Raw genomic sequence first — 20,918 nt, 5'->3', positions numbered from 1 at the left:
AGACACAATGAACTGTTTCCCTACATAACAAAACAAGTAAACATACTAACTAGTGCAATAAATACTATGGAATGCTGTATACAGTACACAATCTGCAGGACATGGATGGTTGTCTTCTGCCTATATCAAAATACACTCTGATTCCTTTTCCACAAGAGGAAAAATCAGATGACACAAGAGCAAGTAGTACACTGTGGAGGCAAGGAGAAAACACGCCAACATGCAGTGCAATCTGCAACTGTAACCTACTGCACTGTGCACCACATATTGAGAAGCTTCTGTATCACACTTAATTTGATCTTTCTAATTCCTCTTTTGGTTTTGGTGGGTTTTTTTATTAGACATAATGTTTAGTACATGAATGCTCTTCACAACATCAAATTACTTAAATCAGTGAAATCTTCAGGAAGAGTTTTAACTTGTAGATATTAGGTATTGTAACTTTTAATTTTTAATGCAAGTACTCTAATTAGTTTCCCTTATTTAACAGTCAAATAGCTTCAAGCAAGAAAGTGGAAACTTTGGCAGTAGAAAAAACTTTTACTAGTACTAAATCAGCTAACTTCTTCAGAATTTCCCTCAACCTTTCTGCTGATTCTCACAACAAATATATGCAAGAGTTTTTATTCAGCCTGGTAGTATCTGTGGCTTGATGCCATATTTTGGCTAAGTTCATAACAAAACAGAAGCTAAGGCATGTAGACGGCATGGAAGGCTCATGCCAATGTAACTACCTGACTGTAGAAACCTACTATGCTGTATTGTAAGCATATTAACTTCAGAAGTTCAAAATCTTATCCAATTTTTTTTCTCCTGATAGTATCAAGTGGTAGATGAGGAATATCATACATAATGCTGAAGCAATTTTGGAAAGAAATTCCTACGTACAACTGTTTCTCTGCAACACTTTTCTGCTAGCAAGCCATAAAAATAACACAGCACATATGACAGGTTGCAGAACCGATCAGAAGCTATAAAGCTGGAATTATGTTGTTATAAATACCATTCCATAGCAGGACAGAGGACATGTATAAACTCACATACATTTGAAAACAGGACATCTGTGAGTCAAAGATCAGTTAGGTGATCTACAACTACTGTATGGATGGTTACATTCCATTGACAACGTATAAGAGAAAGGACAAAGTGTATCCTATTCTAGTTTTACTTTAGGCACCTAAAAACATATCCCTAAGGTTTTGACAAAATGTCCTAATGGATTTCAGAACCAACACCTTAAACATCTACTGTGTAGCTAAGTATCTTTGAAATTCAACTGACATTGTACATAAGCATGCCTCTTTCCCTCCTACCCCACACACTTAAATGCTGGCAAGGAATAAGGAGAGTAAACAACACTGAAAATCATCTTGGTAACCAGCCAAGTGGGTGATGTGACCCAGGAACACAAGGCACAGTAAGAACTTCTTTGCTGTGATGTATCCCATGACTTAACCAGAGAGCTTTTTGGTAGAGAAACGGTCACCAAAAACCAAGATTCCAGGACCAAAAGTAAAACACAATCTCTCTACTACACTGTTACTGCCTGTGTGTAGGTGCAATCAATAAAACACTATCATTAGTCTGACTGTAATACTTACAATAACACTGATGTTGCTCCTCTCTTAAAAAAAAAAGATAAAATTATGTCTTAATTCTATAGGCAAGAATACAAAAGACTCTTTAGAAAGATCTGACCATACTGAAACGGTAAATTCTTAATGTTACACATTTACAAAAGAAGGCATTGGTTCTGTAGATTTTGAAGTGAAGTTTCAGCAAATGTTTGAAAGGAAAGCATTCTCTTCTAAGCTTTGCTTACCCAAACTATCCACACAGAATCAAAGAACAGTTTGGTTTGGAAGGGATCTTTAAATGTCAACTACTCCAACCCCCTTACAACTCCCCTGAGCAGCAACATCTTCAAGTAAATCATGTTTCTCAGCACCCTGTCCAACTAGACCTTGAATGTTTCCAGAGATGGGGTATCCAACATATCACTGGGCAACGTGTGTCAGTGTTTCACAACCCTCACTGTAAAAAACTCTCTTACAACAAATGTAATTTGACCCTCTTCTAGTTAAATGCATTACCTCTTGTCCTATCTCAACAGGCCCTGCTAAAAAGTTTGTCCCTTCTTTCTTATAGGCCCCCTTTAAGTACTGGAAGGCTGCAATAAGGTCTCCCCAGAATGTTCTCTTCTCCAGGCTGAACAACCCCAAGTCTCGAAGTCTCCTTTACCTTGGATGGTTCTGGGCTTGCTGGCGTTTTCAAAGTCACACACCTTCTCCCATTTATCTCTCACTGCTTCAGGGGTCATTGGCTGATTCTTTCCTCTGACAATAGCACCCAAGGATCGCTCCCAGCGCACTAATGGGAAACATGAGCCAAAGAGTTCAGTAACAAAGAAACTTTTCAGTTCTTTAGATAACTTTCATCGAGGTCACTATTTTCAAGATTCTGCAACAAGGGAAAGGTTCTAAGTACTCTGATGTAACTCACCAGTACTACTTCAAGCTGGACTAAAAGGGTTCACCGCTTTTAACTAGCATTTAGAAAGGGAATAGCATTGCTTTTAAATTTCATTGAAGCCACGAGAAACTGGCTGCCCTCCAAAAATATTACATCAATTTTAGGACTCTGTCTAGTGAAAAGACGTAGCTAGTATGTATCTACAGACTTTCTCTTCTGTCAGGATTTTGACTACTAATGCTTAGGAATCTCCTGAAAGCCATGGAAAACTACAGGAAAAATGTGAAAACCACTTGCTATCTATGAAAGAACATAAATACCAGTAGCCAGCATCTCCAAATGGTCTTTGAAGTTTTATTTCAGTACTGTAACCTGAGAGAAACTGGTAAGGCCAATGTGAAATCAGTTCTGTAAGGATACAGACTTCCCGGATTGCAACTAATACTTAACCTGTCATGTTGGTTTTGCTCTCAATTAGCAACAGACAATGAATAAGGCCATAATGATACCTCATTAACAACACGGTTTCATTTCAATAACTTCAACAACAGCCATTATAATGATGAAAAGTGATATTTTCTTTTGATCAGAGAGATTTCCAGCTCTATTGAAACTCAACTCCTTGTGGAGGGCAGCAAGATGTTTTATGCTGCTGTCCTGCTTCTTTTAAGCTGCTTACTTCACTTCTTGGAAAAGCTATTCCAGTGCCACCAGTACATTTACAGTTACTTAGAAGTGTACAAAATGGTTATCAAGTAGGCAAAAAAAATGTTTTAAAAGAAGGGGGAATGCATTCTTCAATTAATGGCCCTACTTCAATCCACTGGTGACATTCACGTAGACTAAGAAATTAAACCTTTAGTAATGCTGGTAATTAGGTTAAACACATTTAGGAAAAAAGTTCAGACATTTCACACAATTTTTTCTTCCCCGAATTCCTTAATATTGTCTGTGAGTTTTCTTTACATTCGTATTTAAGCTAGTTACTGCAGTTACTCAAGGAAAATACAGCTAGCATAGCTACTGATTATTAAGAAGACTAATTGCCTCAACATGTTTAGAGGTATAAATAAATGTGGAAAGCAACTAAAAAGCTGTCTGTTTACCAGCGTGTGCTACTTTTATATCACAGAAAAACTGAAGTTATCAAGAAAAGGCAGCAATGTATACCAAAAACAGAGATTCTTCTTGATGTCAAATTACATCTGGGATTCAAGAGCTAAGGTTACGTAGGCAGATTTTCAGTCATTATCAGTCAGCTCAAAACCATAACAACGCACACACCTAAGTTACCAATTTCCTCCATGTGAAGTTAAATTTGTGACTTTTACTTAAAACAAGCAGTTTCCTCAGAACCTCAGTTTTTGTTAATCTCCCCCTTAAAAAAAATGTCTTGAGCAAAGGTTAACACTGCTCAGAAGATCTGCATACTTTTAATGTCAATTCAAAAAACAAGATCAGTCCTGCAACAAAAAGTACTTACATTTTCCAATCCATCCAGCTCCCACCTGCCAAGAAAAAAGAAAATCATCAACTTTGCACATGCCACAAAGCAAAGCTTTGGTAGTATAGGGAAACAAAACTATACTCCAGAACAAATACAAACATAATAAAAATTTCTGAACTACTGTTGGTTGCATTTAACAGTTCAGTTAAGCACCAGAATGTCATCAACATAAAACTCTAAGTACAAGATAACAGCTTCCATGCAACTTATGAACCAGCAGTTTGATGACAATACCTATAATGAATATCATAATTAAGTAATTTATCCTGCAATTCTGCAAGTTATTTTCTGTATTTGAATGATTTAGAAAACAAATATCTTTTGAAGTAGTTTCTTTAGTATCTTTTCAACCTTAAAAGAGAATAATTAAAATTGTAACAAGTTGGTGGTATTTTGAGCACACACCAGAATTTGACCAGGCTGTTACTACCTGAAGTACTTGTCAAATACTGCACAACATGGTCAACATTTCTTCCAAAAAGCTTAAGACTGGATAGGCTAAAAAAACTACTGATTTGGGGGAAAGGGATACAGGGAGGGAAAGAGAGGGAAGAAAGGGAAAATAAAAAAATTACCTCAAACAGACTGCCATTCTCTGCACAGCTCTCATGGCAAAGCCAAACAACTAAGGGAGCAACGTACTCTGGTTTGAAAGCATCGACCAGATCTAGAGCAGATTGGAAAGGGGAATTATAAAATACAAAGAAAGTAGAAATAAAAAAACCTCTACATGTTCACCAAATTATTCTTACTTTAACACCTTCTGGTGAACAGGAGAGCCAGAATTTAACCAAGTGTTTTGTCATGAAAAAAAAAGGACAAACAACATGAAACTTTGAAGATCCCCTAAATACGAACAACTCGTGAGACACACATACGCTGCCAACCCCCATGACATTGCTTCTCAGAGAGAGAGATGAAAGTCTGTTTAAATGTTGGGAACACAATTACATGCAGACTGCAAAGCCAGAGACCTTCCTAAATTTCCATCTGACAAGCAGCCTGAAACACGGACAAGCCAGCTAGACATAATCCTGATGGAGAGGCACCTGAGCAATTTTCCTTTTAGTCTGCTAGTCAGTTAGAAAGGCAAGGCATTATGAAAATAATTGCACCTGTTGAATGTTCAAGAAACATCTCATCTGGAAACACTGATTTTTCCAAACGAGAGATAGGGAATATCAGCCCTGCTGAATTTATATAGCAATTGTATTTTGGGATTTCTACCAGCATCTGGCACAATAGAAAACCATCTCAAAATTGAGACACTGTCATGGAGCAGACTGTGGTTGTCCAGGCAGCTCTTATCACCTATTTTATCCACTGTTTGAATAATAACTTTGTTTAATTTCCTGTTTCAGCTTTTAGAATATTATTCTTTCAACAGCAAGAGATGTTTTAACTGAGCTGTTCCTCAGTTAAAGGTCATCAAGCATGATGGAGCTGGCAAAGAGCTCACCAAGCCACTCTCCATCATCTACCAACAGTCCTGGCTCATTGGGGAGGTCCCACATGATTGGAAGTTGGCAAATGTCACCCCAATCCACAAAAAGGGTTGGAATGAGGACCCAGGAAACTACAGGTCCATCAGTCTAACCTCAGTGCCTGGCAAGGTTATGGAGCAGATCATCTCAAGTGCAATCACACAGCACCTACAGGATGGACAAGGGATCAGATCCAGCCAGCACGGGTTTAGGAGGGGAAGGTCCTGTTTGACCAACCTGACCTCCTTTTATGATCAGGTGACCCGCCTGGTGGATGAAGGGAAGGCTGTGGACGTAGTGTACCCGGACTTCAGTAAAGCCTTTGGCATTCTCTCCCATAGCATACTCCTGAAAAAGCTGGCAGCCCACAGTTTGGACAGGGGCACTCTGTGCTGGGTTAGGAACTGGCTGGAGGGCCGGGCCCAGAGAGTGGTGGTGAACGGGGCTGTATCCAGTTGGTGCCAATCACTAGTGGTGACCCCAAGGATCAGTGTTGGGCCCAGTCCTGTTTAATATCTTTACTGATGATTTAGATGAGGGGATTGAGTCCACCATCAGCAAATTTGCAGATGACACTAAGTTGGGGGGAGTGTCGAACAGCTGGAAGGCAGGAGGGCTCTGCAGAGGGACCCGGATAGGTTGGAGAGTTGGGCCAATTCCAATGGGATGAGGTTCAACAAGGCCAAGTGCCGGGTCCTGCACTTTGGCCACAACAACCCCCTGCAGCGCTACAGGCTGGGGACAGAGTGGCTGGAGAGCAGCCAGGCAGAGAGGGATCTGGGAGTTTGGATTGACAGGAAACTGAACATGAGCCAGCAGTGTGCCCAGGTGGCCAAGAAGGCCAATGGCATCCTGGCCTGGATCAGGAACAGTGTGGCCAGCAGGACCAGGGAAGTCATTCTTCCCCTGTACTCAGCACTGGTGAGGCCACACCTGGAATACTGTGTCCAGTTCTGGGCCCTCAGTTCAGGAAGGATATTGAGGTCCTGGAGCAGGTCCAGAGGAGAGCAACGAGGCTGGTGAAGGGACTTGAACACAAGTCCTATGAGGAGAGGCTGAGGGAGCTGGGGCTGTTCAGCCTGGAGGAGAGGAGGTTCAGGGGAGACCTCATCACTCTCTACAACTCCCTGACTCTCTACAACCTCCCTGGTTGTAGCCAGGTGGGGGTTGGTCTCTTTTCCCAGGCAACTATCAGTAAGTCAAGAAGGCACGGTCTTAAGCTGTGCCAGGGGAGGTTTAGGTTGGATGTTAGGAAGAAATTCTTCACAGAAAGGGTAATCAGGCATTGGAATGGGCTGCCCAGGGAAGTGGTGGATTCTCTGTCCCTGGAGATTTTAAAGAAGAGACTGGATGCGGCACTTAGTGCCATGGTCTAGCGACCATGGTGGTAGTGGATCAAGGGTTGGACTTGATGATGTCTGAGGTCCCTTCCAACCCAGCTGATTCTACGATTCTATGATTCTATGATTTTCTATTATAGCAAGATTTTCCCAGATGAAGAGCTGGGCAAGTTTATCATGAGTACTTCTTTAATAGTAAAACAGAAGCAAACAGAAGTTCATTTTCAGAAGTTCTACAAAACCAAAAGAAGATGAATTCCATTTAATATGGCACGTTGTTAGTGCATAACAAAACCCTTAGGCTTTTCCAAAGTATTCCACTTTATGCCACACACAATTTAGTCTCAAAAATTAGGCCTAGAGTGCTATGGTAGAAGTTTAAAAAAACCCAAACAAACAAAAACCACACAAAAGATGCAAACTATATTAGGAGTTCTAGCAAGAACACCACCACGTAGGTCAAGCTGAACATACGTAAGTGTGGCAATGAAAAATCATATGTGCTTGCAGACAGCTGAAAACAAATAGGAAAGTACTGACTAAGATAACAAGGATAATTTGATGTGAGATTTGAAAACATTTTTAAAGTTGTGGAGATGTTCAAATATTTTGAGAGTATTTGAAAATCTGAACAGGGAGGAAGGGAGTGAGATAACAAATCAATTATCAGAGCTCCAAGTATCTTATAGAGAGACCAAAGGATCTCACTTTTCTTAAAATTACTAAGAAAGAAAATTATGAGGTGTTTTTAATCATCCTTTGTAACTTAAATATCTTCAGAAAATTCCAAGTACTGTACCTCATGTTACACTTCAGGAACTCATGGCTGCAAGCTTAATGTATTTGGCTCTTCTGTAAATAGTTGCAATAAATCCCTGAAAACTACAACCTATAGAACTGCTAGATTTCATGACTACCTGGATTATTTAGACCTAAACCAGCATACTTTAATCAAACAAAATCAAGCATTTAAACTATGCATAATGTACAAAATATACTATTCTCCAATACCTTGTATATCAGACTGAAAAATGTCATTATTTCCTTGGCTTTGAAATCTGCCTATCATCAGGAAAAAGGAGGGCAGAAGGGAAATGAAACAGGCTAATCTATTAGCCTGAAGACTATCTGAGAGCAATTTCCTTTTATAGCCCCGTTTTTCCAAATTATTTTTCTTTTTTCTGGTCATTTGCCAAAGTAATTAGTCAGGCTATTTATCCTAAATTTACACTTTACACACAGCTGTCTCCTAAAATGTTGCTTATACTGACTTCCCAATGCAGTGCTCTGTTAAAACCTGTTCAGACATTCTAAGATTAGTAACTGTGCAATATGGAAAAATTAGGCAACTCGGTTCACTATTATCTCCTGTTGATCATGAAACAACTAAGTACACACATGACGCACTGTGCAAAAACTCAGTATTTTGCAATCAGGCAATATCGTAACAAGTGCAGACACCTTATGCCCATACCTGATTGCACATCTGATGAAACAAACAAGCCTTTCTGTAGGAGGATCTTGGAAGAGATTATAATTAAAGAGCCTTGCCACACGAGATTGCTTTTGTAAATTAGAAAACTTGCTTCTTATCTTGTGGCAGAAAATAAGAATTCCTCACAACAGGCAAAGCAAGTAAGTTGACAGTTCAGAGACAAAAAGGTAGTGGGAACAATGACTTATCAGAGTGTGAAGTGTGAATGATTTGCATTTTCTGAGAGATAAGAAAATTTACTGTGCTTCAATTCACCAAAAAATATCAGCACAGATAGACCTTAAATGATTCACCTTGTGGCATGACGGTCTGAGTCAGCCTGGATCCAGCAGTTGGAGCAATTGTGTTGCAGTGGATGTTGTATTTTCGGCCTTCAACTGCAATTGTGTTTGAAAGACCCAAAAGGCCAAGCTTTGCAGCACTGTAGTTTGCCTGACCGAAGTTTCCATATATTCCAGCAGCTGAGGACGTCATAATTATTCTTAGGGGAGAGGAGAGGAAAAAAATATTAAATTATTTCTTCAACTCATTCAATTCTATACAACAGCATTTTCCAGCTCTGACATTATAGTCTCCATATTCCACAAAACAAAAGCACGCAAGTAAAAAAACATTATTTTTTGGTTTTGCCAACAAATAGGTAACTATTTCATGTCTGATGGATAGCAAATATCTGACAAATCCTGAAGCACTGTCAGAGTAGCAGAAAACAAACAAAATCATGAGCCTTTCTGAGTTATACTGCAAAACGAGAAAAGACATTTTTTGACAACAGGGTACAGTATAAAGAAAAGTAATTTCATGTTCTCACCGCACTTCAAGAGGCATTATTCTTACAACTAACAAATGGTTTCAGTGTTCAGAAGAAAATTACTGTTAAAATTACTTCACTTTAGTATGTCTCTGGTAATACATGAAGATCCATGCTCACAGAATTCACATTCAAAGAATCCTAATGTGTGTTAAACGCATGTCAGTAGAAGATAGCAAAGTCTTGCTCTTTGCTGTCCCCACTATTGCTGTCCCCACTGAATTGCTCACATGAAAGCTCTAAAACCACTGCAGTTCATAGCTGGTTTGAGGCAACAAAACATTGTGCTGGATGTCTTCTCACAGACATGAATTCAAAAGAAAAGAGCCTACACCTTCAGTTTTAAAAGAAGGTTTATCAGATTCTGTTCAAATCTACTTGCAAACACACTGAATAGCTGGGATCAACATTTATTTAATTTTTATTATCTGCCTCACTGCGAATAATCCAATGTTTTTTAATCTAACTAAAGAGATGTCTTACAAGCACTGGCTCGATACGATCAAGATGAAAAAAAGCTACAAACTGTGTAAAGTAGGCATTTTGCAGATGGCACATGTCTATTAAAAAACTGCAGAAGCACTGACTACCATTGTTATCTGAGCAAATACAGAAAAGGAGCCAAGGGAAGTATTTTCCCAAACGGATGCAACTCCTAGACTTTAGTCAAGTGTTCTGCCTGCTGATCTTTCCCCTGTCCTCACATTTCCCTGGATAAGAATAAAAGTTACTTAGGTCACGGGATGAGAAAACACCTAACATAGTTTTCAACATGTGGGTATGGTAAGACTAATAAAATCACATTGGCACTTTGACAAGGAAAAACAACAAAATTGAAAAAAACTAAGAAATCTGATTTCACTGCACTCTTTGCGCTAACAGTAATATGTACCAAGACAGACTAAGAACACTCCTATAACTTCTCAGACAAGTACATTTGTCCAAAAGGTTAAAACTAACAAACCAACCAAAAAACCCCATGAAAACCCAACCACAAACAAAAAGAACCCACAATCTACAAGCAGAACTGCATGTACCAATCATTTGAGAAAAAAGAAGCAGGATCAGAATCCCGTGGATTTACAGTAACATCCAAGTAACAAACATTTCTAACCAGTCTCCATGAAAAGAAACAGTACTTTCACAGTTCTACAGTTCCTGTCTCGAATATTCAGAAAAATACATGTAAATACATAGAAAAAAACCCTTTAAACATTTGGCTGGGGAGGTGGAGAGGAGGGATCAGAACTGAACAGGCTTAACATTTTAACTGATTTTGCTTCAACCCTGGGACAGTGAAAGAAAAGGGTGCAAAACTCCTTCACTGTCATGCATCGGTCTGTTATTCCCTACTGAAAAAACAAAACAGAAGACAAATTTTTACCTGCCAAATTTCTGGTTTTTCATGTGATTCCATGCAGCTCGGGTGACAAGGAACGATCCCCTCAAGTGAATTCTATGGATTATATCTAGGAACAAATTAATATCAGTTCAATATTTCCAGGGTTTTTTCTCCCAACTTGAAATAAACCATAGTTTCTTCTTCATGACAAAAAATACACTCTCTTCACACTGACACTGGTAATAAAAGACTGGTGCACTCTTTTTTTTTTGTTTTTTATTTCAAAATTTCTGCAAATAGGCAGAATTAGACAAAGACTAACAGCAGACAGACCATCTTTGCAAGAGTCCACTGGCTTATCAAAACCATCAATACCATCTCACTGAAGGTTTCACCTTTTCTTCTGTCCCTTGGCACATCAGAATGCTTTCCTCTCTAGTTAGTTCTGGGTCTTTTAAGCCTGTATAGTATTCAGCCACTCAGTGCTAGTGCTGGGAATGCGTTCTGCTCACAAAAACTATTGTGTATAATTCACATGGCTTTTTTGTATTCCACTCAGCAACTAGGAGTGGTAAGCAAAGCCTTTCTTCCCCTTTGGAACTACATATACCTACCATGCATTGCAGCACAGATCTGTTTTGCAAATTAAACACCAGCAGCTTACCACTAAGCTTTCAGGGCAAAAGGTAAGTCTTCCCTGACTTCTCTTCTTCCTTGCTCCAAAGGGAGGAATGTACCTTTCATCTTTCACACAGAAAGCACATTTTAAAGTCATTTTAAAATCAACTCACCCCAGTCTTCATCACTTATCCGAACAAATGAACGGTCTCTTAGGATCCTAAAAGGCAACATTAGGAAAACAAAACAAACAGAACATGAACAGTTGTTGAAACAAGAGTGATAGTCCACACTCAAACAGGACAAAACCCTCAGGTATACTCACCCAGCATTGTTTATAACAATATCTGGGGAAAAAAAAACGGAAACCAAGTGAATGCACTTATAAAGTACAAGTTTGTTTCTACTTTTCTCCCACTTCTAAAAATGTATCTAGACAAGAACACTGCATATATACATCATAATACTATTCTATAGCTCCTTGTCTCTAATAGCGTATCCTACCATTGGACAGTAATTAAGACACAATGATTCAGGACAGTTAAGTCTCTGCCTGCCAACGGGACAAAGCCTGACAGAGACGTATAGCTGTGAAGTGCCAGCTACCTGGGAATCCAATACCTGCAGGATGCAGCCATCCTGTACAGTTTGAAGCTTGCTTTGAATTCAGAGTGCTCCTGATTATGCAGTTTGTGCCACCACCTTTGCTGCAGTAAGCTCAAATGATAACCAGAGGAACCACAGAGACACAAAGCCAACAAAGCAACCTGGATCACAACAATTTTTTGTCAAATATTTAATGAGGTTCCTCTTGGGTTTGATTGTGTGTACTTTAAACCATTTAGCCCTGAGTTAAAATCACAATTAAACAGTGGCAATCACATGTTAAAAACCAAACAATTCATTATTAGGTAAAATACATCAAACTTTTTTTTTTTTTATTTCTGTTAAAGCATTTTGATTTTACATAAGCAGGAGAGTTTTCAAAGCATGACAGTTGCTTATGCTAATTTTATGCAGCTTGTTATAACACTTGATGGACTCTGTGCTTTGAGACAGAAACTGTTAACCATTATTGAAGTTCCAAAATTCTGAAGGGCAGGAAAACAAGTATCATATATTAAGCCTTAAACTTCTGCTAAAAACACACCGGAAAAAAAAAAATCAGAAAAGTTGTCCATTTAGATTAAAAGTTGAAAGCCCCTTAATTAGATTTCACTGACCAAGGGCATCAAGAGTTGGTGAGTATTATTGTTGTCATCCTGTGCCTCATATACTTGTTGTCAACTGCACTGTTTATAATGGCTTTGCCTTGCAAACAAGTTTCAATATGAATTAAGCAATTGTACCTATCCTCCCAAAAGCTTCAAGGGCTGTCTTCACAAGCTTTTCACCATCTTCCACCGAATCTGTAAGGCAAAGGTACAAATTTCCAAATAAAATTAACTGGATATACCGCACTTCCAAGATATTAACAACTAACTCCATGGAGCTAAGAAAAATCAATTGTGTACAACCCCAATAAAAACTAAATTCAAATTCAGCCACTACTTGCATGTGTCCTACAGCAAAACCCACACAGTAAGTCTAAATGGCACAACATTTGCCATTGCAAGAAAAACATGAAGCAAAGCAAGTAAGAATCATCCATCTCCAACCCACATCATATTACATCTATTTAAATTATGTTACTGGCAAGCTAGAAGTAATCCTTTACTAAGCAGTGTCAACTTTTCGTTAAGGCATTATACTTGTCTGGAAAAATAACATACCATAATTGGGTACTGCTTTCCCTCCTTTTGCTCTGATTTCGTTGACAACTTTGTCAGCAGCTGAGGAGCTCTTGCCATATCCCTTGAAATCACCTCCAAGATCATTCACTATGCATGACAAAGAAATGAATTTTTCATTGTTAAAACTCAAGACTTCATGCTCTGTCCTTACCTCATTATCATGCCAGAAGTTATAAGGAGCATTAATAAAGCCTGCTGTACCTAGATATCACTGAAAATCTCAGATGACTAGAAAAGAATAGTAGGACACATGATTATTTTTTAAAAAACTAGTGTAATATATATTATCCCTTTTTTTTTAATAATACGGAAAGCAGAGCACTTTTTCCCCCCCCTGCACCACACATTCAACTTGTCTGCCCGGCCCAGGCTACCTGTGTACTTGTGTTGTAGTTCTGAGATTAATATCTAGAATACATACCAATCATAGGTGCTTTATTCTGGTCTTTTGTCACCCTGCTCTAACTATTGCATGAACTGTAAGCAAAACTGGGGAGACTTTGTTCCTGTTTAATAGAGTAGCTAAATTGTTACTAGTCAGCTTCACTATAGAAGAGATCAAGCAGTCTGAACAAAGCGAGAAGTGCCTGCTCTGGATCTTCAGATCCTGCTCCTGTGGGATAAGAGGGCCACCTGACACACAGAGATGCTTTGTTTCCAGGCTGTTCTCAGTACTGGGGCACACATCATTAATGGTGTTAGCTGTAATGTACCATCACCACTCGTTGCTGCACTGTTGCTGTATTTGCACTTCTCACCGACTCAAAGAATTCAGCAGGGGACAAAAACACTCCCCAAAACCCCAAACATTATATTTGAACAAAGAATTTCAAAAAATGTTAAGAAGTATGTTTAAATGGGTGCAAAATGACATTGTGAGAAAGCCAGAATTGACTGAATTCACATGCAAAAATGGTATTTTGCTAAACAGTCTTTCACTATGGCAAACTCCAGCTTTGTGCCTTCTAACTTCTTAGAAGTCCTCAAGAAGCCAGACACAGTGAAATCCACAAAATATGCAAGATATTCTTGCTAATTTTGATGACAAACAGCAATTGTAAGTCTGCTGTATCATCACAAAATGAAATAAATCCACTTTTTGCCTTTTTTTTTAACTCTCCATATAAGCAGAAATATGGCTTGCAGGACACATGACAAAATCATTCTCTATTAGCCAGACAAAGAAACTCTCATATGAAATCCTGTCTTCATCTTTGTCTGCAGCACAGGAGAAATGCAGAAACAGTGTAGAAAATTTATATGAGTAAATGAAAATGCCAAAGCCCAGAAGAAGCGAGGGGCTTTGTAGAGGGGAGGGACACGACAACAAAAAACCCCAACCAATTAACAACAAACCAAACCCAAAACACACCTAGCCTGAAGTAGGAAGAATTAAGGCAGAACACCATGCTATGGTCAAGTACAATAACAGATTGATGCAAAAAAGAAAGGAGACAGAATCTCCCAGTTAAATAGATCAATATCTAACCATCCAAGCATGCAGCTAGCACAATTCAGGTGAGGCATTACGGAAAATTTCCAAGAGTAGTGAAGCTTTAGGGTAGGCAACACAGGCAGGCTGCTCAGTCTGCAACATAACAAGCCTTTAATATGATATTAAAGGAAAGTGAGTCAGGAACAGCACTAGAATTTCTAATTTCTCCTGGGAAATAACAGTGGACAATTCTGTGGTAAACATTTACACAAAACATTCGGTCTTAGACGTTAAAACCTAAGACAAAACTTATATGTGTTTACCCTTCACTTCATTAGCAGTTTGCTGACAAAAACTTAATTAAATATTTCAGAAAATTTTCAGAGGCAGTAAAGTACCTTCGGCTGAGCGCAGGCATCAAGAAAGTTGAAGCAAAAACGAGTATGAAAGAAAGAACTGAGCTATTCGACGCTTTGAAACAGACCAATAACAGTATTTTAAGCTCAAACTTTCCATCATGTAATTTCCGGTTGAAAACATCCAGTAGAAAAGAGCTGGAGACCACAGCAGTTGTGACAGAGCTTGGTAATAGTCTGAATCTCAGAGAAGAATTCCTCTAAGGCTATGAGTGTGAGCAGCAGAAGTGTGAAACAGTTGGTGCTGAGGACCTGACATCTACAGTTCATGGTTTTTTTGCAAAACAAGCCAGCTCATTTCTTGCTGTATTCTGGTGTCATAAATCTAACACACGCATGGAATGCTGCAGATGTGCTGCTAAGTTGCATCTTCCAGTCTGGTTTTTAACGGAACTCCACTCATGCAACCAAATATCATTCCAAAATGTGAACAAAAATACAAATAAGATACATATCAGGGGAGATGCTTCAAAAGCATTACTCTAAACTAAACTAAAACAGCAACACAGAAGAGCTCTCAGATAGACTAGATGAAACCACAGGTCGGGGCATAACACAGATTGCAAGACAGAAGCAAAGCATCCCTTCCTCCCTCTTCCAACTTTTTCTGATGAGAGGCATGAAGGAGACAAAGCATGACGAAAAAAGGTGGCAGCAAGCAGCCTTTAGGTGATGAGAAAAGGAGTTTTTCCACCTGGGTTGCTCTTGTCAATCTAACCACATCAACAGCAAGTCACTCAGAGATGAGATGTGGGACTGGGCAGAAAAGCTGCCGTGTTCTTCCAGGGCATTTGATCACTGTTCTTAAAACATACCTTCATTTCCATGGAACTTGTTTAAAGAGACATGGAATGAGTCTCACATCTGCTTGAGTTTAACAAAATCACATTTACACAAATAACTTCTCAACTCTATGAAGTCAGAATCATAAGAGAACAAAAGAGACAAATGCAAGCATTTAGAGGTAATTGCACACTGTGAGAAGAGGTGAAGTGCAATGCAGTTTCCAAAAGGAAACAAGAAGTTGCCCTTACAGTCAATTCTTAACTTACTGATATAGCTATTATGCAATAAGGCCGGGAGATATAGGATTATTAGCTGTGGTTAGGCAATACAATACATTTTCTTTCAGATCCTTCTGGTAAGTCAGAACACTTACCTACACAGAGTCAATCAAAACATTTGGGCTGCTTTAGTGACATAAGAGAACTCAAGGTGAAGTACTCACATCTCTAGTAAATAAGACAAGCATTAAAGATGGCAACTACCACAAAAAAAAAATTACCTAGATTTTTTTAAAGTTGTCTGTGCACATATATTGATATACACGCATATATGATATTACACCAATGAAATGAAACAAAACAATTTTTATGAAATTTTGTAAATTGAAATTGCAATTTTCATTAGAAAGCTAAACACTAGTCAGCAAATCCTTGTCCATAATCTCTTTAAACATTTAACCTTGAACTTATCAACAATACCTGTACAAATTCATTCACAGGCAGCCAAATCATAAAATCATAGAATCATTTAGGTTGGAAAAGTATTTTAAGATCAAGTCCAGCCATTAACCTAAAATGCCAAGTTCACACTAAACCCTGTCCTTAAGTGCCACATCCACACATCCTTTAAATATGTCCGGGGTGGTCACTCGACCACCTCCCTGGGCAGCCTGTTCCAGTGCCTGACAACCCTTTCAGTGAATAACTTTTTCTTAATAGCCAAACTAAAAATGGCAATGCTGACTGCCAGCAAGTGCCCAAGAATATAACTTAACCTTCAGAATCACCACGTGATGCAGCATTTTTCAGAACTAAAGATGCCCTGAGAAGGTTCAACCAAGGTACTACAAACCCATCAGAAATCCTTTTACTGAGAGCTATTTGGCACTGTCACGGGGACCAGATGGCTCTTCTGTCCCAGGAGCTGCAGAAAGAAACAATGCTACTGATACTGAGTTACACTCCAGTAAATTCTTTCTTGGGAGAAGATACTATAACAAATTCACCTACTCAAATGGTCATATTGGAAGACTAAGCAATATTCACCTAAGACAACACTCTCTCGCCACAAATCATGGTAAAGACTGATATGCATAGGTGAAAGTCAAATCTGGGAAATGATCTGACTCAAACTGGCTTTCCAGCAAAGATAAGCCCACATAGAAACTTGGACAGCTTGTTTCATAAGAAAGTAAGGCTTAGAAGCAAAAGTTAAACAGCAAAAGATAAGACAGAAAACCATTAAATAACAAAGGTTACCGTCAAAAAGGCTATTGACAGTTGAATGCAAGCTATGTGAAAAGGCAAAGGTTATTGTCTAGATCAAGTTAGCTAGCATAAAACTTACCAACTACTGAAGCTCCTCTTTCAGCAAAAGCCAGAGCATAGGCTCTGCCCAAACCTAGGTTAAAAAAAAAAGTTAAAAACAAGTGTTTTCTGGATTACAATTCAGACAAAAGCTAAACAAAAATTAATTGCATCAAGAAAAATGCACCAATTCAACACAAACACCTTCAAGATTCAAAGTAAAACATTATTTCCCCCAGGAGTTCAAAGTTTTTCATAAGTACAAAACTTGCAAGTATACGAACAGGTAAACTGTAGACAAAACCTCCAGTCAAGAGAAAAAAAACCAAACCATGCTTACTCCTTGTTACTGCATTCAACAGAACCATCTGGGAAAGCTGCTGTCGAGTTTGTGCTTGTGACAGAAAAATACATTTGAAAGGAAGAACGTTTAATGTCTTGATTTAACAGTGAAGAAGGAATGGATGGTTCAAGTTAATTAATTACACTCTAAGTGAATAAGCTACTTCCCTGGTTAAAGTTAAGATTTGAAAAAGAAATTGAACAAAATTTAACTCTGATTCAAGATGTATTGACAAAATCATCTGGATACAAAGGAATGCCTAATACCTCAATTAACCAGACACATACACATTTTGCCTATGGTAACAGAAGACTGTCAATTCTGCATTACATAAAAAACAAGGGTCTTGCACCTTTACTCTGGCCTAGATTCTAGTTGTGTTAGATGTTAGTTATTTGTTACAATAAATCATTTCTAGATTATATCTGTACCAGTCAAACTTATTGAGATCAATGACACTGATCCTTTTTTTATTAATTTCAAAAGAAAAAGAAATTTGAATGATCAAGTGACGATCAGTCAGAAACAAGTTTTTCAGAGTGCAAACAGTGTCTACTTGGCCCTCACCAGAACATTCAAAGTCAGTTCTAAAAAGAAAAAATGGGAGAAAAAAATCAGAACTGTTTAGACTGTTTTGAAACACACTAATCTTACACTAAGAAATCGAAAATTCCTTTAAGACTGTCTTGAGCCTCTGCAGTGGAGAGTAACTAATGTGAGGTGCATATACTTCTACTGCCTCATGCAACTCAATTCCAAGAAAACTTTTTTTATTGTTTTGAAAAGCCACACAACTGTGAGAAGTGCACAAAACCCACACCATGTTATATGTGCTGGCATTCTCAATTGGTCAGCAAGGACTGAATGTTTAAGAACCAAAACTAATTTAAAAAAAAAAAAAAAGGTTGAATTGCATGAACAATGACAATGCTGCATGACAGGCAGGAACAGTAATTCACAAGGGATTTGCCCAAAGTGAAAAGAAACTACTGTATTTTAGATGCCTGTGTATGTGAAAACAGGTCTCACTTTACAACAAATTAGTGCTCCAGATGTTTAAATAAATTCCTAGCTCTGATCTGTGCACCAGCATCCAATCCAAAAATGAATGTTGAAAAATAATGTTACTAGCAGTAAAGTCTAACTACAATGTTGTGAACTAAATAAAAGCAAAACAAGAACTAATCTGAATTTAATAGGGCTTCCCTAAATTTAAATAACCACCTATTAAAAACCTATTATGAAATAAAACATACAAGATGAGTTTTTTCTCTTAACAAACAACTTTCAAGCAGTCTAATACTGGAAGTACAAGGGTAAGCACACCCATACTTATGACAAGCAATTTTTACTCAATGCAGTGCTTTTCAGAAGCCTTGTTATTATCAAAGTGGCTTTGTTTTGCTATTATCAAAGGTTTTAACCTGTTTTTTTCAGTGAGACTTGCTATACAGGGAGAAGTACATAAATATAGGTCTGGTAAAAGTGTGAAAACACCATAAACATCTGGCCTGAATTATGCTCACGCTAGTCACCTTCAGGTGCATGGACTGCTCAGTGCTTTCCACAACATCATCTTCACATCACCTAATTAGGCCCCCAAAATGACAACTCTGGCTATGTGCAGCTCCACAAAATGAGAGCAAAACTTTGCTGGGGGAAGGGTGGAACCTTCTTAGAGGATCGTAGAATAAGCTCCTTTACCAGCTCATCACAAACATAAACTTTGCCTCTGGCCCAGTGGATACACCGACAGCTCCTATATTTACTCAAGTCTCACAGCAGGTAAAGGTCAAGCATGCGTGCAGAGAAAGAAGAAAAAATAATAGTAAAAGGGTAAAAAATGAACAACAAAACCCCAAACAAACAGCCCCACACCACAACAACAAATAAAAAACATTTCGCTGGCAAAACCAAGCATTCTACTGCAAATCCACTTCCCTGGAGAGGCCAGGCCTGTAGACCACCAACAGCGCAGGCCCGCCCTGCCGGTGACAGAGGGCTCTCCCCACCCTCTCCCTTCTCTCCTGCCCTCTCCCATGTGCCTCCAGGCCGGCTCCCGGGAGCAACGAGGGCAGGGAAGGCACAACAGGTGGGCGGCTGCTTCCCGCAGCACCGCTGGCACCCGCAAAGCGCCGCTGCAACAGCGCAGTGCCAAACCACGCGGGGCACACGCGTCAAGTCACCGGGGCCAAAGCACAACTGGAAGGGACCAGGATACGAGGACATCCATGACCGACGGGGCGCTGCTCCCCCCGTGTGTTTAAAGAGCAGAAATCACGCGCTCGGGCGCAGCACCGGCGGGACAAGTTTCGGCGGTGCCGGGGCTCAGCTCGAACGGAGGGCAGCAGGAGCCACAGCTGTGACCCCTGTGCAGCCTTGGCACGGCCGGGACTGGCGCTGACAGCGCCTCGCCCGCAGCCTCGCTTCTCTTTTCTAAGGGAAACAACCTGCCTGTCCCCGGCCAAGCCCGACTGCCCGCCCCGGGGGCACCTGCGAGGGCCGCGGGCAGCGCTGGCTGCGCGGAGCCTGCAGCGCCAGCCCCCCCGGACAGCCCCTCCCGCGGGTGCGGGACCCCCGGGCCGCCGCTCACCTCCTCCGGCGCCGGTCACCAGCACCACCCGCCCGTCGAAGCGCAACCCCGCCGCCGCCATCGCTCCGCTGCCCCGGCCCGATTGCGCTGCCGGCCCGGCCCGGCCCCGCCTGCGGGCGGGACGAGGAGAGACACGGAGGGGAGGGACCGCGCGTGCGTCGGCACCCATCGCCCGCTGGGAAGTGTAGTGTGGGATGGAGGGAAGGGAAGGGACAGCGGGGGAGGGAGAGCGCGGCCGCGGTGCATGGGCGGTGGTGCCCGGGCCCAGCCCCGCCCGGTCCTGCTTTCTCACGGCCCTTGTGAAAGGCGGAGAAGGATCCCGCCGGTCCTGCTCCTCCCGCAGGCATATCCACGTGTGTCTGAAGGGGCCACAGCCAGGCCGAGTGGATTGCGAGACCCTGGTGCTCTGGTGTAAGACATCACGCCTCCGTTTAGAGTTAATCTATAGTTACTTCTTGTATGTTAATCTTAGGGTTTGTGTTGTGTAACTATTTTTTACTCTATTTACAATTTCCCAATCCAAATCACTGTCTGTGGGAACTCTCTGTTTCGAACCATTAATGTGAAATACGCCGCCCTTTCCCGTCCCGTATTTTGGCAGCCCGTGTGCGGGAGCCGGTGCTGGGTGCGGCTGTCCGGCTGTCTGGGGGGAGCTGCAGGGTGGCCCCCGTGAGGAGAGGCCCGGGCTGCCCCGGGCCAGGCACAGCATTCCCGCCGGCTCCCATGGACCCCCGCCGGGCACGGCTCAGACCCTCGGGTGCTGCTGCCTATGCGGGAACGTGTTTAAGAAAGTATAAAACCCACTTTGCAGCAGCTGTGGGAGAGAAGAGAGAACGCTGAGGAAGAAGCAGCCCTGCCAACCCCCAGGTCAGCAAAGGAGGAGTGAGAGCAGGTGGTCCAGGTGCAGGAGCACCTGTCCCTCTGCAGCCCCTGCAGGTCCAGCCCATGCTGGAGCAA

At 40.6% G+C, this 20,918-nt stretch overlaps 1 protein-coding gene across 3 annotated transcripts in view; it reads right to left on the bottom strand.

Annotated features, from left to right (window-relative positions):
* The window catches only part of HSD17B4 (hydroxysteroid 17-beta dehydrogenase 4), a 62,320-nt gene extending 42,244 nt beyond the window's left edge, over positions 1-20,076 (bottom strand). Inside the window, exons 1-11 of one of the 3 annotated variants that reach the window (XM_017807329.1) lie at positions 19,962-20,076; positions 17,066-17,119; positions 12,842-12,949; positions 12,419-12,478; positions 11,395-11,416; positions 11,243-11,289; positions 10,494-10,578; positions 8,592-8,779; positions 4,555-4,646; positions 3,956-3,980; positions 2,242-2,370 (exon numbers count right to left, since the gene is read on the bottom strand). In XM_017807329.1, the coding sequence (XP_017662818.1) occupies positions 2,242-2,370; positions 3,956-3,980; positions 4,555-4,646; positions 8,592-8,779; positions 10,494-10,578; positions 11,243-11,289; positions 11,395-11,416; positions 12,419-12,478; positions 12,842-12,949; positions 17,066-17,119; positions 19,962-20,022 (871 nt within the window). In that variant the 5' untranslated portion in view covers positions 20,023-20,076. Of the gene's footprint in view, positions 1-2,241; positions 2,371-3,955; positions 3,981-4,554; positions 4,647-8,591; positions 8,780-10,493; positions 10,579-11,242; positions 11,290-11,394; positions 11,417-12,418; positions 12,479-12,841; positions 12,950-17,065; positions 17,120-17,356; positions 17,484-19,961 lie in introns of those variants that run through there. The other 2 variants (XM_017807331.1, XM_017807330.1) reach the window with 2 other exon arrangements.
* Between the last annotated feature and the right edge of the window lie 842 nt (positions 20,077-20,918).

This window comes from Lepidothrix coronata, unplaced genomic scaffold, assembly GCF_001604755.1.
Source record: "Lepidothrix coronata isolate B3197 unplaced genomic scaffold, Lepidothrix_coronata-1.0 Scaffold18, whole genome shotgun sequence".
NCBI lineage: Eukaryota > Metazoa > Chordata > Aves > Passeriformes > Pipridae > Lepidothrix > Lepidothrix coronata.
Note: the sequence above shows the minus strand (reverse complement) of the source record. Positions and strands in the feature narration are given on the sequence as shown.